Below are 18,862 nucleotides of genomic sequence, written 5' to 3' on the forward strand. Positions count from 1 at the left end.
ATAACACCGTAATTCTTACAGTTATTTAAAATAGATAGTATGTTAAAACCAAGCCTGGTGGATTCAAACCTGCTACATGAAAAAGACTGAAAAGCTGAGATGTCTGAAATGTAGAAGAGAAGATGAACTAGAGTTATTCGTTAGAGGGATTTCTTACCTGTTCTTTGGATTTGTTTTTTTCCATTTTTCAAGAACAAAATAAGTTTCTTTTTGTATATTCTCACTCACCTGCTCTGGGTACTTGCTTCCAACTATCTCTGCCACAGTGTTAAAGGAAGGAGAGTCTGGATAGGTCTTAGCCCCCATCTTCAGGTGCACAACGATCTTAGTGCCCCGGAAAGACATTCGTGACATCATTTCAGCATCTTCCACAGAGATGCAAGCAGTGGGAATCCAGGGTACATCAGACTGGTAATTCTGCCACCCAGTATGTGGGCTATGAAAAGAAAAAAAGTGTTAACAACTTAGCTCTGTAAGTTGTCATCATTATTACAGACTTATTAAAAAGAATACTTCCACTACCATCCCCAACAGACTCTCAAAAAGGATATATTTACTATTTTTCACAGAATCACAGAATCGTCTAGGTTAGAAAAGACCTTGTAGATCATCCAGTCCAAACATTAAACTAACACTGACAGTTCCCAACTACACCATATCCCTCAGCACTATGTCAACTCTACCCTTAAACACCTCCAGGGATGGGGACTCCACCACCTCCCTGGGCAGCCCATTCCAACGCCTAACAACCCATTCTGGAAAGAAATGCTTCCTAATATCCAGTCTAAACCTTCCCTGGTGCAACTTGAGGCCATTCCCTCTTGTCCTGTCGCTTGTTACTTGGTTAAAGAGACTCATCCCCAGCTCTCTGCAACCTCCTTTCAGGCAGCTGTAGAGGGCGATGAGGTCTCCCCTCAGCCTCCTCTTCTCCAGACTAAACACCCCCAGTTCCCTCAGCCGCTCCCCGTACGACCTGTGCTCCAGACCCTGCACCAGCTACGTTGCCCTTCTCTGGACACGCTCGAGTCATTCAATGTCCTTTGTGTAGTGAGGGGCCCAAAACTGAACACAGGAATCGAGGGGCGGCCTCACCAGTGCCGAGTACAGGGGTCAGATCCCTTCCCTGTCCCTGCTGGCCACGCTATTGCTGACACAAGCCAGGATGTCATTGGCCTTCTTGGCCCCCTGGGCACACTGCTGGCTCCTGTTCAGCCAGCTGTCAATCAGCACCCCCAGGTCCCTCTCTGACTGGCAGCTCTCCAGCCACTCCTCCCCAAGCCTGTAGCGCTGCTGGGGGTTGTTGTGGCCCAAGGGCAGCCCCCGGCATTTGGCCTTAGTGAAACTCCTCCAGGTGGCCTCAGCCCATGGCTCCAGCCTGTCCAGGTCTCTCTGCAGAGCCTCCCTACCCTCGAGCAGATCAACACCCACCAACTTGGTGTCATCTGCAAACTCACTGAGGGTCCACTCGATCCCCTCGTCTAGATCATCAATAAAGATGTTAAACAGGAGTGGCCCCAAAACCGAGCCCTGGGGGACACCACTCGTGACCGGCCGCCAACCGGATTTAACTCCGTTCACCACAACTCTTTGGGCTCGGCCATCCAGCCAGTTTTTTACCCAGCGAAGTCTGTGCCCATCCAAGCCTCGAGCAGCCAGTTTTATTAGGAGGATGCTGTGGGAAACAGTGTCAAAGGTCTTACTAAAGTCAAGGTAAACAACATCCACAGCCTTTTGCTCATCCAATAAGCAGGTCGCCTTGTCATAGCAGGAGATCACGTTTGTCAGGCAGGACCTGCCTTTCATAAACCCATGCTGACTAGGCCTGATCCCCTGGTTGTCCATTATATGACTTTTAATGGCACCCAAGATGACCTGCTCCATGACCTTCCCTGGCACCAAGGTCAGACTGACAGGTCTATAGTTTCCTGGATTGTCCTTTCTGCCCTTCTTGTAGCTGGGTGTCACATTTGCCACCCTCCAGTCCAATGGGACCTCCCCAGTGAGCCATGATTTCAGGTAAATCATGGACAGTGGCTTGGCGAGCACATCTGACAACTCCCTCAGCACCCTTGGGTGTAACCCATCTGGTCCCTTTTGATAAAAGACATCAAGTGTTTTCATACTAATCAGAATATCTGACTTACCATTCTGTATGTCTGGAAAGCTATTCTATGTAAGCTTTATTTAGGTCATTGCCATGTTTTGACATTACAGCAGTAAATGCTCTGATACCACACTTCCTTCATTGCTTTATCAGGAAGAAAAGCAATGAAATGCCAGTAAGTGAACAGTTCATAAGAAGTGCGTTTTTTGTCCTATGACAAGTAATGAAACTGAAATTCACTACTTCAACTCCTTCAACATCAGACTGGAGATTTATTTCAAAGAGCACTAATATGAGAAATTTCAGGAAAAAATAAGACAAGACTATTTAAAAAATATACATTTATTTGTTCTCAGTACACTTGAGATTTCAAGTAGACAAAACTAAAAAGAAAAAAATACAATTAACTTTACCCAAATTATGCAAAGAAGAAAAATATGCACCACTAGATGTAAGGGTTCACTGTCTTCCACTTAGGAATAGCTATGTCTTGTGGAAATGAAAAAAAAAAAGGAAAAAAAATTAAAATAATCACAAAATTCATCTGACATTCACCTGCGATATAGAGTGACTTCTTTCCTCTCAGAAAGCTGCAAACAGTTTCTATTTAATTACTATTTTGTTTGACTATTTAATGCTATTATTTTCCTTCCAGAGACTCCATCCACTATCATTGCTTGCAGAACTAACTGGAAAGAGTGATTCCACACCTGACATCACAAGATCGCTAAAAAGGAATGGACAAGTTCCTCAGCAAGTTCCTTCAATGTTTTTTCACATTTGGCCATTATTTACATATTTCTAATTTTCTGATGCTTCTGTTGAGATCTTTGGACTTTGAGAAGTACCGAGCATTACAGCTGCAGCTGAAGTCAACACTTTTAAAGTGAAGTTGTATATAAAGCCAGATATTTCAGAAAAAAACACGTGTGGGAAAAAAAAGGAGAAATCAGAATCTACATGTGTGCCCAAATTTGCAAATATTCCCAATATTAAATCATTCATTGCCTTCATTTCCCACTTGTAAAATGGGAATAAAAATACTTGCTGTTTCACAGACAGGAAAAAATGGAATAAAAATACTCTTTGTTTCAAGAGGACAGACACGATGAACACTTTGAGAACCATTCTGATACCGCAGTAATGACCATAAACTGACTGGTATACATGTCCTAAATCCTAAAATAAGCTTAGTACTGCGCATGGAAATATTAGGGTAAAACTCTGAATAAGCAGCTCTCTAGTACTGGCCATCCTCTGCAGAAAATCTGTAAAATGAAATAATATACATCTGCAACCCTTTATTCCAGGTCTACTTTGTAATTCTCACATTTCAGTCACTGCTCCAGAGATGTTTTCAAAATACATAAAATATTCAGCCATCTAGAGGCTTCTTCAATATTATTATGAATATACTATTTGTGTATTTGTCTCAGATACTAAATTCTGACTTTAACAGCAAAATGCCAGTGAATTAAGTTTCTGAAGGAAATATCTAAAGCTAAATCACCTTTATCTACAATGTTACCCTATGAAGAAAAGCTAGAGTTGAAGCTTTCAAACCAGATTAGACATTCTTCACATCAGCTGTTACAGATTTTAGTACTATTTATCTATACATTAATAACAATCTCAGAACAGTTGATGTTGGCAGGGACCTCTGGAGGTCATCTGATCCAACCCTCCTGCTCAAGCAGGGCCACCCAGAGCCAGCTACCCAGAACCATGTCCAATATGTGAAAATCTTCATCTGTGAGCCTACTTACAGTAGCAGGCACATATTTTTATACATTTAAAAAATATATATATAAAAAAAAAAAATTGGGGGGATTTTTAATTCCTGGAGGAGATGTGGTGAGGAAGAAGGAATAAATACACTTTGTAAGGATACAGATTAGGTAAAATGGGAGAGATTATTCAGTTCTATTTCTTTAGAAGAATAAATCCTTCTCAACAAGTCATAATCAATAACGTAACCCACTGAGCAGATATGTATAAACATTTATTTTAAAAGAAAATACTAAAAATCAGCTACAGAGGTCTTATGGGAGCTGCTTCAGAGTGCAGACAGATCTGTTTATTAGGTGGCAACAGTTTAGAAAATTATTGCTCCCAGTTGTTTACGGCTGAACCTCTTGCAAAGGCTGGTGCCCCTTCTCCTCATCAGCTTTGCAGGTTGGGTGACACATAACCCACCTTTGAAATAACAGTTACCCTGGTGCTCAGAATCTCTTGTGCCACATAATCCCCCCCAAATGGATAAACTCATGTAGACTTATAAATTCAGATCTTATATATTTTTTTCTTTCCCTCTGTCCCTGTAAAAAAAAAAGATGGCCCCCTCACCCCCACTTTTAAAGTGCGACAATTTGCTGCATGTTTAATAATTCTTTGAATGTTTGGGGATATACCCAGCATGTTAACCAGAAGACTTTCCAAAAACCATAAAATAACACACTGACAAAAATGAGATATTACAATTGCATGTATTAATGTTCAAAAAACCCCCTACATACAACAACTGAGCAGAAGCAGTTTCTGCTCATTTTAAATTAATCTATTCACCTGTGTCTTCTGGCAAGATTACCTCTTAGTACTAACATGCCGTAACACTGAACTGCAGTAATTCAAGTTTTATTACTACCTGTATTGATTTTACTTTCCTTGTTATTTCCCAGATGCCCTACAAAAGAAACCCCTAAAACTGTATTTGTTTCCCCAATGTAAGTACCAATTACATTTCTTTTGGATGCTCAATCCCGACACTCCACCACAACTGTGAATAAAGCTTCTGACAACACACGGAGATGCATGCATGCTTACACACCCCAAATGAATGAACACTTGCAGGTACAAAATTTACCCCAGCTACCCCAAAAAATAAACCCTTAAGTCACCTGGTAGTCTGGCCATTTTAATGCTCAAACTACTATTTTGCCAAAATTATTAAGGTAAACCCAGCTACTCAAATTAAGACATTTGGGCACAGGCAGGCAGAGCCAGCAACTGTTCAGACGATCCGGGACCTGAAGGGAATGGATGACTGTCCAAATTATTGCTACAAAAAGGGAAATGGACCCTAAGCATTACCAGTATGAAGGCACAAGGCAATATCACAGTACTGAAAATTCCTAACGCTACAAGATGAACTCGCATAGAAAACATTTGTGGCAGACACTAAGCACCCTGGGATATACCTGATTAAAGTTTACATGTGTGCAAAACACACCATGTGTTAAGTATAGCTATGTAATAAATTGCTTAACAAAGTGTCAAAGACTACAACAAAAAATTTCTATGTAAATTAAGCCTCCTTTATGCAGAGATAACCAAAAACTGGAAAGCCTCCTGACCATATGGCAGGACCTAGGCAAGAATCAACTAAACAAAATAAAAAACAAATTACAAGGAGACTGCACAACAGATGAAGATGGAGTAAAGCAGTCCTGAGTCTGGCTGAAAACATAGAGAAGAGGATGTAGTTCTGGAGAAAGAATTTTGGTACTTGTGGGCAAGGAAGACTTTTTTTTTTTCACTGAGTCTGAACAAACACAACTTTGCAACTTTGTGGCTATTCTTGCTAAAGAAAAAGGATTATACAAAAAAAAAAAAAAAAAAACCCACCCAAAACCCCCCAAAAAAACAACCCACAAACGACTTGCATTTACCATTCCCTGCTCTTTGAAAAGAAAAGAAAGAAAAGCATCACATAGGACCAGCTTGAGAGATCACAAAGCAACTCAGAATCAGCATTCATCTTTGCAACATTGGCACCTACAGGCAAGTGAGGTGCACCCTTGGTGTTTCCCACTAACACCTGGCACTGATGTCAGCTTCTGCTGCTTCAAATCCATACTCTCTCTGAAAATGTTGTCATCCAGCAAAGCCTGAATTAATTTTGCAAAACTTTAAGGGTAATTAGGCTATTTAATATCTAATATACCCATACTCCAATACCATAGTTTGGTGTTTAGTAAAGGAGAGGGGGTAGGAGGTTCTTTTTTTTTAAATTTATTTAACAAAAGTACCTGTTCTTCTGATTTTAGATCTACTGGATCACCTCTTCTCCATATTTAAACTACTTTAAAAATTGAACATGTCTCACTAGATTAATCCTTTATAAACCTACTAATATTAATAAAAACTCATTATCATTTGGTCTTGACATTACTGTTCAACAGCTGACAAGATTCAGATAAATAAAGTGGTTGTGCTTTGCTTTGGATAAACCCCTAGATTTCCCATCTTGGAAAGTATTTAAGAGAAGTATCACAGTACAAATAACAAAGCAGAGGAAAGGCTCCAAAAAATAGAGCATTTTCTCTGTTAGAAGTGCATGTCAAATGACTCGTAAGAAACAGATGTGGTTCACACCTTACAGAAAAGGGTGAAAGATAAAAAAGTCGAGAGGGAGCTAGTTAGCTTCTCTTATGAATAAAATGACCAAATGTGGATAAATTAAAAGGCATGAATGAAAAGATGTACTTCTGGTGTCAGGTCAGTTCTAACTCTTCTTACAGTGGTAGCTGATTTTGCATGCTTCATTACTTCATGCCTGGACTACCAACTCTTACCTCTAAGATAAGCTAAAATGCCCAAGGACAAATAAACTGTGTAATAACTAGTGCTTCAAGCTAAACAGGATGCTCTGATGGAAAACACATCTCCAGCTGAAGCCTCAGGGAAAGATAGCAATCTCCTAAAAGGAGAAGTAGCATGACATTACAAGAACTCTAACATGACTAAAATTAAAATAAAACAAAACTTGATTATATGAAAGCTTACAAAGATTTACTTCAGCCATAATGCGTATACACCACCCCCCCACCCCCCCCCCAATTTCACACCAACCTCATAAAGCAATCTAGGGTTGGGAAATACAAAATGAATGTTCAAGTATCTTTAGTTTACTCACACAAACACATTGTGAGACACTAATTACATACATGACCTCAAATTTTCTACAGGACGCATGCCATAGTCACTGTATCAACCACATGTAAACTAAACATTCATATCAGGTCAGCTAGTTTGTTATTGACCGAAATAATAAAATAGATTCCTGAATGGAACCATGACTATGTTCATCACTAGCTACACCCATAGCAAGATCACAGCCTTAACTCTTGGTTACAGGCTCACATCCTCCTCAAAGCTTGGTTCTGTTTTTTCACTTGTATATTCTACATATCACAGAAACCCCTCTCACATACAAAGTTTCGCACTTTAAAGGGGTGATGGAACATCCTGTAGCAAAACAGAAGGGAAACTACATCTCACGCTTAGCTCTGGAGAGTATCTACTCGTGAGTGCCTCACTCCTGTATCTTTCTCTTCATCACGAGCAGCATGGCAAGGGCTGAACTCCACTCAAGAAAATCCCCTTTTTCAGCACCATAAAGCCCTTACAAAACAAAACTTCTCCTTGTGTGCACTCAGACTGTGTACATGCTTTCAAAATTCTCACCATTATCTGGATAGAGAGGCCAAATTGTAACAAAATTAGTCAAAATGCCAAACGTATTATTAATCTTCTCAGAAGAATAAGGTCTTTAAAAATAAAATCAAGACTGTTCCCCATTTACAGCCACTTGGCAAAATATAAAGGAAATAAATTCAGCCTAATTCTGTGTTTCTCACATCATTTGTCCCAAGATTCTCTTGCTTTGTTTGTTTCTTATATTGACTGTAGAATTTGATTTGTTGGTTTATAGTAAATCGAAATAATAGCAAGACTGCTAAATTTGAAACAAAATATGAATATGCACAGAAAATTTTAAGAAACTAAGGAGCAAAAATACGATGTGATACAAATATAGAATTAAATAATATAGTAGTCTGCTACCAAGGATATAATATTTGGAGTCTAGTTATACAGTGTCTTTCAGATTACTTTGTACCAACCTGTAATTGATGTGGAATCTGCACAAATGTAAAGAAGTGTAAGAGAGACTCCTGAAACTACTGGCCTTATCAAGCAAAACTCCTTTTGGAAAACATTACACCATTACTCTGCTACCACATGGACTCCATTTAAATTGCCATTTAGAAAACTACATCTAATCAGTGCTAGGCGGTCATTAAACTTAGGTTTTACCAAACAAGCATAGTAGCTTTGGTGCAATTACATACATGCTAGGCTACAGAATGCAACTAACACATATATGTTTGTATTTCATTATAATATTCAGTACCACATGCACCAAGGGAATTCTATGATCACCACAGAAGTTTTTAAAAAACAGAGCAGATTAGACATGGTTTGTCAAACAAGAAGCAGAAGAGAACTGTGAATGGTAAAATGATCAAATGAAGCAAGTCCAATGAATTCCACCTGGGGACTATCCAACTGTTGGGAAAGTAGAAAAGCCTGCACAATTCTTTCCAAATGTCTGTAGGAAACAGAGACTTGCATCAGCTGCTCTTCAACTGAAAAAGAAACTTTCTGCATCTTATAGACATAAGGATGACTCTCCAGCAGCTGACAATAGCTTGAGGGAACCATTTAAGTCATACACCTGTTTGGCCTCCTTTTGCTCACTATGAACAACCAAGCTCCCTCCTCCTGTGTTTACATCCCAGCCTTGTGAGAACGCAGCTGCCTGCTGCACACTACCATAGGTATGTTAGCAGAGGGCTCCTGGAGGGAACGCCACTGACAGTCCTAATTGCCAGCAGCTGCAAGGCTTCTGGCTTTATGGGGTTTCTTTTTATTTTTTGTTGAACTCCTGGCTTCTCAGCCTTAAGCAGAAGCCATGTTTGTATCTTCAGTGACCCCTCTATCACCAGAGACTAGTGAACACACAGGACAAATTAAAAAAAAAACTCACTGGAAGCAGATGTTATATTTTATACCTACAGAAATGATATAAATAAATCCAAACAAAAAGCCCAAAACCAAATAACAATAACCCCACATTTTCTTTATTTAGAAGGCAGAGAATTAGACAAAGAGGCATCACAAGGCTACCAACACATAAGGAAACTATTAAACAGCTAGCTGTCTAGAATATTGATCTGGTCTTTGTACCACGTCCATTCAATGATGTTTGTTATTATTGATAATGAATTCTTACACTAAAATTATCAGGCACAAACAGGTGTGAGGAGGCAGCAGAACTTTTAGGGTAGGATCAATCACTCTATCAGTGCTTACAAGACTGCTTCACTGTAGGCAGTAAGTAGCAGGGAAGGTCAAGCTCTCCCATACACAGGCCTATGCATTAAGTCACTCCAGAAACTTTAGCCTCCTCTGGCATTGAATACAGTATATTATGGGACAGTACAAAGAGGTTCCTCCTCCTTTTGAAGGATGGCCATGGTAGAGGGTAACACAGAGCCAACACTTTCAGTGAGCTAAAGAAAAGGTTAGGGATGGAGGATACTGGTCTTACCCACCACAAAACTTCTTTTTATCAGCTGACCATAGAATTAAATAGAGGGGAGCTAAGTCTTAAAGAAGGCAGGGGAAAGTTTCAAACTTACAGAAGAGGGTGTAGATGGAGCTTTTCTTCTTCCCTTCCTTCTCCATGCCACACACCATTCAGAGCAGTACATTCTTTGGACACTGTCCTCCATAAAAAAACTGAAATACAAACCTATCTTAAACTCATACATATTTAGGAATATATTTTCCCTACAATAGGTTGGGGCAATGCAAACAAAGCCTCATGGAGATACATTTTTTAAAGTGCATAGAGTAAGATAAGGAAAATCCACAAGGTAGGAATGGGAATGATAGAGGGGAAACAAGTCTCTGAAGACAGCATGAGAAAGAACAGTATCTTTGCACCAAAGATGGATAAAAACGGCAAGCTTCTAAAAGAAAAAAGATAGACAGTAGAATAACTTAGGCATTACCACCATAGACAGCATGGAAATAAATCTCAGCAGTGAAATAGAAGTGAGGAAATGGAGAAATCCAGTCATCTTTTCTGATGTTTATGAGTATAACCCTGTTTCCACTAAAAATCAGTGGCAAATCTTCCATTAATTTCAACAGAAGGGGGAAGAAAAAATGTCTTTAAAAACTGACTGGATATGACAAGAGCAAAAGGCCTGACCAGATTCAGTCTCAAGCAGTGAGCAAAACAAAAGACACTGCAAGACACCTGTCTGGGTGAGCCCCTATATTTGCTGAAGAACACTGAAACTCTGAATCATCTTCACTACATGAATGCTTCTTTTGCTCCCAAAGATCTGATTTCTGTAGAATATTAAACTCCTTTTTGATGTTCTATTAAACAGCATATTTACTGTTTAAGTAAAAGAAAAAAAATTTCAGGTCAAGAGAATAAAAAGTATGTTAGTAAAATTAATACAGAGGGGGTGCCAGTTATTTTCCCCCTCAAGTGAGAGATTTTAGTAGTGCAACACAAAAGGAATTATTTTAACATCACCTGATCATTATATTTGCTTATCTAGTTCACATATTGTCACGTCCCGCTCAGACAAGGGGAACAAGTGACTCAGGTTCACAAATCCCCAATTGGAGCGGACAACAAGTCTCCAAGTTCAAGCATTTATTAACCACCTACAATGTACTAATTGAACACACGATAATTGGCTAAGTATATAGCAAATTGTGGTGAGCAACATAATATGCTTTGCATTTCTTAATAGAAAAAGGAAAATAGGGAGATAGAGGGAATGGGGAAATACGGATCACTGGTCTGGGTTCCTGCGCTGATCCCGCCGGCGAGGGTTCCAGGAGGCGGCCGTCTTTTTCACTGGCATCCGTCTTCTTCACTTCATTGCTTTCTCCAGATGGATGGGGGGCAGGGAGAGAGGCAGAGAGAGAGAGAGAGAGCCCTTTCTTCCCCCCTTTGATTTATACCTACTTTCCTTGGGTCCGTCCCCTAGGTCGACCCACAGACCTACGTATCCCATGTACAGGGATGGGTAAGGTGTTTCATGGGATGATGTCATTAGCATGATCATGACAGCCCTTGTTAGCGTACTGAGGGGTGTCAACTTTAATATGCATTTCGTGGATAATGAAGCAAAGTTCATTCACCAGACACATGGCCCTTGAAATTTGCCCAGGTACCCCAGAGGAGAGCCATCCTGTCTCCACAGGGCTCTCTCCCCCAGCTACATGGGAGAGCATTATCAGCTTCGGCCTCCACAGAATGCACCCTGTGACTCATAGTTTTGTCTTGCGAGTGTTTGAGGCATTTCTTCAATCAGTCTCAACTTTTGCTTTCCCAGGTTGTTTGTCTTAGTTTGTCTTTCTCACAGGCCTGGTTTCTCGTCTCTCACACATTATACAATGACACTCACACAATGTCAAATACAACGTAAGCAATAAGGATACTTTATCTAATAGTGTATTACAGTGATTTGGTAAAATTCTCCAATAAAGTGGTATGTTTTTATTTTCAAAACTCAGTCAAGTCTTGCCTGTTGCTCCAAAGTTACATATACAACCTGATTTTTTCAATCTCAAATATGAGATCCACTGTAAACAGAAAAATTCCTTTTAGCAACAGAATATATTTTTAAAGCTTATTATAACATTATAATAACTCCTGTGGACTAGGACTAAATATTGAGCAGCACAGCAACATGTCATGCCAAGCGTGAGCATTCTTTCCCCAGCTGTATTTGTTGACTGTGGCAGATTCTCCCAAAAGCTTCATAATCTACATCAGATGAAATACAAAATGTCCCAATAGGTACATATTTCCTCTGAACAGCTCCTTTCTTGGCAATTAGTGTTGTGTCTGGGAAATGAAGAGTGTCAGGCTGAAAAAAAAAATCTTTCCAGTCCAAACCACAGTTGGGAGAATGATTGAAATCAGTTCTGGGGATCTTCCTGTGCTCCTGGTTTCTTTGGGAGCGTCCGGGAAGAACACCCAGTACACAGCAGCTGCCGTGAGGAAATGAATGTAGGGGTTTCCCAAGAAAATAGTTAAGACTTGAGAATTGAAGTAATTTTCCTTCCTCAAAAGGAAAAAAGAAATAACTGTCAAATGGCAACAGTTTGTCACTGTTTCGTTTTAGATACTAAGTTTGCTGTGCTCTTCAATACATACTTATGCTGGGTTTGTATGGCAGGGGTTTTGGTGGTGTGGGAGGGGGCTACAGAGGTGGTTCCTGTGAGAAGCTTCTTGAAGCTCACCCAAGCTCCAAATCAGACCCACTTCTGGCCAAGGCTGAGACAGTTAGCAACAGTGGCTGCACCTCTGGGATCATAACTCAACTCTCATAAGGTAAGAAAGGGAACCTGAGGGGAAGGGTTGCAAGGGAGATAGATACCTATGCAAACACTGAGGTCAGTTGAAGAAAGGAGGAGAGGGCGGGGAGGTGTGCCAGGACAGAAACTCCCCTGCAGCCCATGGTGAGAGGACAGGCTGCCCCCCTGCAGCCCATGGAGGTCACCAGTGGAGCAGATGCCCCCCTGCAGGCCATGGAGAACCCCACAAAGAAGGCCAGGACTCTGAGGGAAGCCCACACTGGAGCAGTCAGTTGCTGGGAGGACTGCAGCTCACGGAAGGGACCCATGCTGGGGCAGTCTGTGAAGAGCTGCAGATAGTGAGGGACTCATGTCGGAGGAAGTTTGTGGAGGACTATCTCCCGTGAAAGAGACCCCACGCTGGAGTAGGGGAAGAGTGTGAGGAGTCCTACCCCTAAGGAAGAAGGAGCAGCAGAAACAATGGGTGATGACCTGACCACAACCCCCATCCCCTGCCCCTGTGCCACTGCAGGGGAGAAGGGAGAAAATCAGGAGCAAAGCTGAGCCCAGGAAAAAGGGAGGAGGGGGGGGAAGGTGTTTTTAAGATGTGGTTGTATTTCTCACTGTCCTACTCTGATTGGTAAATTAAGTAGTAGTGGAAGTGGTGTTCAAATTATATTGATGATCTTTCTATCTTTTGCCCATAACTGGTGAGTAATCCTCCCTGTCTCCATGCCCGAGCCTTATATTTTCTCCTCCCCACCCCTGAGGGGGAAGGAGTGAGCAAGTGGTGCCTGGTGCTCAGGTGCACTCTGGGCTTAAACCATGACAATACTATATACTCATAATATTTTGGTGATTGTTTGAAGGTTTGTGCTCTTCCTATTTAATTCTGGAGATAACGCTGATTCCTTCATCATCTGCTGAAGGGGAGAGAAAAGATTACTCTCAATCCCACTCTTACGTTTTATGGATTTCTTTAATATCTAATAAAGAGTGCCTAGGAGAGTCTCTGCTCGAAGAGAGACTGTGAAACAACACAATTTTCTTTCCTTTTCATTAGTTGATCCATGTTGCTGAAGAAAATGTTGTTGGAAAAAAGGTAGCAGGCTGGAGGCTTCTGTTGGAATGTACAATAGTGATCATGACTTTTATAGTCTGTACATAAATTTAAATACATAAATGCTTTTGGACCTTAACCAAGAGATACGGGCACACAGCCAGTCAGATCAGATGAAGTGTGGTGGTGGAGCAGGTGAACTGCATTTAGGTACATGATGAGATTCCAGACCACCTGAAAAGTGACAGCCATGGGAATGGCACAGCTCTCTTGAGTTCACCTCTGGTAGCTCCAGAAGAGGGCTGTTGTGGGGGGGACCACAGGCTTCCCCACTTCTTTCTAACCCATCTGTCCTGGGTGTCACCCTTCTGCTCAGACAGCCTTCACAAGGAAGGGCATACAGCGAGTCACCTGCACTTACAGACTTGTGCACACACCACAGCCATAGAGTTCAAGGTACGAAAACACTCAAGCCACCTAGTGCAACACTGCAAGACAATAACAGAATAAAACGTGGGAATTTTGTTCCCAGTGTTCAAATGCTAACTAGGAATGATTTTTCCCCACTGAAGAACACTGTGCAGGAAAGTTATCTTACTGATGGTTAATAAATAATGTTAACACTGAGACCATATCTATAACTTAATGAAAAATATACATAGAAAATCTGTTTAAAAACTGTATCTACTTAGAAAGAAATGTATCATACAATTTTAGAAGCAGAACTGTGTTTTACAAGCTAATATGCACAGGCTGAATTAACTTGCAGCTGTCGAGAAAATCTGTTTCTGTAAAATACTATACTTCTGCGTGAGCGTAGTAGTTATTCACTGGAAATGGTACTTGTTTCAAATCTAAATTGTCTACAAACAGATACTGAATTCTACAGAACAACTCTGAATGTGTTCAGTTCATAACTATTTATCACATAGTTTAAAGCAGTTGTTCTGTAAGTGCCCAAAGATCATCTGCAGCTTGCAAAGCCTTTGTATACCCAGCCCCCAAAGAGGGCTTTTAATAGTTTCATCTACATGAAGATAAAGGTTCACTGACCTGCAGGTGACTCTTGTGATGTAGCCCATAAACTGATTAATACTAGTATTAACAAAACTCCTGATTTAACAGGACAGTGCTTGATCCACGACTCAACCACTGAACTGTTCACCTGCAATGAACAGTTGATGGTTGACATGACCCATGGTACACTGCAAATCACTAAGTATCACTTCTTGCTGCCAGAGCTATGAAAGTACTGAGTGGCCTGGCTGCAAAAATACTGATAAAATATCTTCCTTGGAAATCTGTGATTTGTCAAACATATGGTGAAGACGGACCCCTCTAGGAGCTTACTTCTGAAACCCTGACAGCCAGGCTGTCCAGCTCACAGGTCTGCTCCCTGCTACCCTATAACATCCTTCTGAAAAACTTGAGTGGAGGTGGAAAAAACAGTGTATTTGTGTTTAGAATCTCCCAGCCACAAACATACATGGACTAAAAATCCCTTCAAGCCTCACAGATACTTTCTCTAATACCCAACAGTTATCCAAGCATACCAAACTGACCTGAGTGCTTTGAAATCCCATCACATTTTCCTTAATCAGCTAGACTGACTTAAGAGTAACAACACCCTCTTTCTATATATCTTCTGTTTATACAGATATATAGCCAAGCACATCACATCATGAGCTGACACTGATCTAAGTATTTTAAATTGTTCATTTTAAACATTTTGTATTAAAAGCATGACCAATTACATTAGTTGTTTCAATTTAGACACGTTATGGGGGAGATCCTCATAGGAATGAGGGGCATTCTCCTTTCCTGTGCTGGGTTTGTGTGGCAGGGCTTTTGGTAGCAGGGGAGGGGGCTACAGCAGTGGCCTCCTGTGAGAAGCTTCTCAAAGCTCTCCCAGCTCCAAGTTGGACCTACCTCTGCACCAAGGCTGAACCAATTAGTGATGGTGGCTGTGCCTCTGGGGTAACGTGTTTAAGAAGGGGAACCTGAAAGGAGGAGCTGTGGGAGCTGGGAGGAGGAGTTGCAAGGAGGACACCTATGAGAACACTGAGGTCAGTGGAAGAAAGGAGGAGGAAGGAGGGGAGGTGCAGAGACCCCCCACAGCCCATGGTGGGATGGCAGGGCCACCCCCCTTGCCACCCCTGGAGGTCACCAGTGGAGCAGATGTCAATATGCAGCCCATGGAGGACCCCACACCGGAGCAGGCAGCTGCGCCCAAAGAAGACTCTTGGCGCAGAAACCCTCAGTGTTGTAGCTGGGTGCTGGGAGGATTGCAGGGGTGACTCACAATGGAGCAACATGGGAACGGCTGCAGCCCACAGGAAGTACTCACATCAGAGAAAGTTCATGGAGGACTGTCTCCTGTGAGAGGGACACCATGCTGGAGCAGGAGGAAATGTGAAGAGCCTTCCTGCTGAAGAGGAAGGAGCAGCAGACTGACTCATTCCCTGCTCCCTGTGCCGCTGGGGGAAGGAGGAAGCAGAGACATCAGGAGCAAAACTGGGTGGGGGAAGAAGGGAGGGGTGCAGGAAGGTGTTTTTAAGATGTGGTGATGTTTCTCACTGTCCCACTCTGTCTGTTAAGTAGTGTTGCCGTTAGTGTTTGAATTAAAGTGATATGGGTTTTTTTTCTTCCCCTAATGAGTCTGTCTTTTGCCTGTGACCATAATGGGTGAATCACCTATCCTTATCTCCATTCCTGAGTCTTTTCCTTCATTTTCTTCTGAGAGGGAAGGGGTGTGTCAATGGCTGTGTGGTGCTCAGTTGCCCCCTGGGGTCAAACCACATTTCCTTTCTCAGGAAACTTCTACGGACATGCATTATCTGGAAGTCTGATGCTTTACAATGGTGTTGTCCAATTCCTTGTGATCTTTTTGCATTCATCTAGATTCTGCCATCTTTTCACTAATTCTGAAGTCATTTCACTAAGTAACATTGAAATATCTGAGGAATAAAAGGTACTGCTCTATATGGGAATGGGTTAAAGGAATCCATCACTGATTGTCACTGAGAAGTACCATACAAAGATTTACATGACTGAAACCTATTTTAGGCACCAAAACCCAGTTGTGCTTCTAAAATCATAAATTGCAGTTGCACTTATTATTCCAAGTAGCTCTGCTAAAGTTTTCTCATGGGTATGCCTATTCCTATCACATTTATGGCAAGAATGAAATGTTAGAATTCTCTCAGACACTGCAGAACACCATTTCTGTTTTCCTAGATTGTCAGCATTATAAACTAAGTAAAGGAAGAAGGAAAAGAACACAGAGTTTTGTGGAGTTACTGCTTTGGATGGTCTCTCAGATTAATCCTGCAGCCCAGGATTCTGGACTCCAGCTTCTGGCTGCATCTGGACAATGTTGAACCCCTGCTCAAGCTCTTTAGGCCTGAGCACAAATGTAGATCCCTCTAATTCTGGAGATAGAGTGTGAACTCAAGATGGCTGGTCCCTTCACAATCTCTTTGATTCTTACATGGCTACAGCAGCAACTGCATCCTTCTCAGAGCTTGAAACTGGGAGCCCTGAAAGTTGTTTCCGTCTTTGGAGACTGTGGGGAAAGATACTTGGAGACACAGACCCTCCTCAAAGAAGGATCACAGCCTACTCCCTGAAAAGGTGCAAGCAATATACAGATTATAAACCAGCTAAAATCTCCCTTACATCCCACCTGTGAGCTCACTCTTCCAAACCTCAGACTTTGGGCAAAATCACATTTGAATTCCAGGACCTGATTTCTAAATTTCATGTTGTCCTTGATGACAGAAAGCTGTTACTAAGAAAAAGCCTTGTACTTTTATGAAATTCCAGCTCCCTCATGCTCTCTCCAGCAGCTTCAGCTCTCTCATAGTGAGTTGTTACTGATTGAACTCAAAATCCAATTCCTTTGAGCTACAGTCAACCAGTTTTAACTAATTACATTTGAAAATATGATATTCCAAGGTAATGACCTGTATTCTTTGTCATTCACCCATGAGCCTTCCCACAGATCACTGTTAGGTCAATGGGAAATCTCAATCTAGAAGTTAACAATCAAAACCACTACATTTTATTTCATAATAGCAATCCATGGTTATCATGATGTATTATTATATAACCCACTGTTATGGGTTTGGCACAGGCAAATTACTGCAGAATCTACTATTGACTACCTATTCAGTTTAGAAGAGTAAACTTGTAATGTTGTCTTCTTTACAATAAACAATGTACAAATGTTACAGTAAATTAACATTCACAAAAATATTACCACTGCTTGCAAACAGGGAAAGAGAAATTACCGTGAGCTACTCAAGATCCCACGGGGACAAAAGACAGAGTGATGAATGGAACTTCAGAATCCACGGCTTTAGTTAATTCACATGATTATTCTCCCCTGTCTGACAAACATATCTTTTGTTGTCCTGTGAAGAAATGTCTAGAATCAATCTGGATTTTACAGAGCTAAATGGTACAATAGTTTCAATATCTCTTCTTGAGGTATACTTTGTGTGCTTCACAACTATCAGCAAACAAAGTGATGAAATCCAAATAGAAATAAGTAAATCAGAAACTATGTGGTTCCCTCCTTCTTTTGTGATCACAGTAGATTAAAATTCTAGGAATTGCAGTCAAAGCTCAACCCTGCTTTATAACAATGAACAGAAACATATCTCTGTTTCACAAAGTATTTGCAATATTCGTATCAGACAGCCAATGCAGAAGTACTGCAGAAAGTGACCAAGAAAGCAAGGTAATGGTGAAAGTTTAGCAGAAGTCACAGCCCCTAGTCACCTACCCAGCTAATGACATGTGGGAATGATCTATAAATACTGAACCAAAGGTCAGATTTAAAAAGGAAAGTTGGAAGAGAACGAAGTTATGGCTTTAGGTTTGCACCATCCTCCTAAATATAGAAACAAAATGAGAGGAAGTATAAGGTGCCTGAAGGAGAGGACAACAGGCAAGTAATCAAAGCTGGCGTCACTGGCAGAGCAGAGACAGGAGTTGGCATCTCTCATTTAACAAACCAGATGGAGAAGGATTTTCACCATTTAGCCCTCCCCTGCAGGCAAGACCAAAGGATTAATATTTGATGCAACAAGATGGACATGATATGAAAGAGGCTCAAGTGAGTGATTGGATTTGAAGGGGAAAACAATGCTGGAGAAAAGGATTAAAGTAATTGAAATGGTTACACTTACAAGGCACAAGACATTATTTCTACCATTGGACATCAACATCAGGCTACATTTAGGAAACAATTCTAAACAACAGCTGTGGAATAACTGGCTCTGACTTCCTAAAAACACAAGTCAAATTTTTTGTGCCATAAGTAAGGGGTTTCATCACACAAACAGGTCTAGCTCATCATACTTAAATGCCTGACATACATCACAGTAGAGCTAACACAGCAGGGTGAGGCTATCCTATGTGAAGACATGTAATGAAATAACACAGAAATACCCTACCATATGGACAAGCCACAAGCAAGACTGTGGGAAGTGGAAGAACTAGCAAAAATGAGAGGC

At 41.2% G+C, this 18,862-nt stretch overlaps 1 protein-coding gene across 2 annotated transcripts in view; it reads right to left on the reverse strand.

Moving 5' to 3' along the window:
• Positions 1-18,862, reverse strand: part of CPQ (carboxypeptidase Q) — a 170,540-nt gene that overhangs the window by 105,733 nt on the left and 45,945 nt on the right. For both annotated transcript variants that reach the window (XM_074898671.1, XM_074898672.1), the window contains exon 4: positions 229-436. In XM_074898671.1, coding sequence (XP_074754772.1) covers positions 229-436 — 208 coding nt within the window. The remainder of the gene's footprint in view (positions 1-228; positions 437-18,862) is intronic.

This window comes from Athene noctua, chromosome 2 (genome assembly GCF_965140245.1).
Source record: "Athene noctua chromosome 2, bAthNoc1.hap1.1, whole genome shotgun sequence".
Classification (NCBI taxonomy): domain Eukaryota; kingdom Metazoa; phylum Chordata; class Aves; order Strigiformes; family Strigidae; genus Athene; species Athene noctua.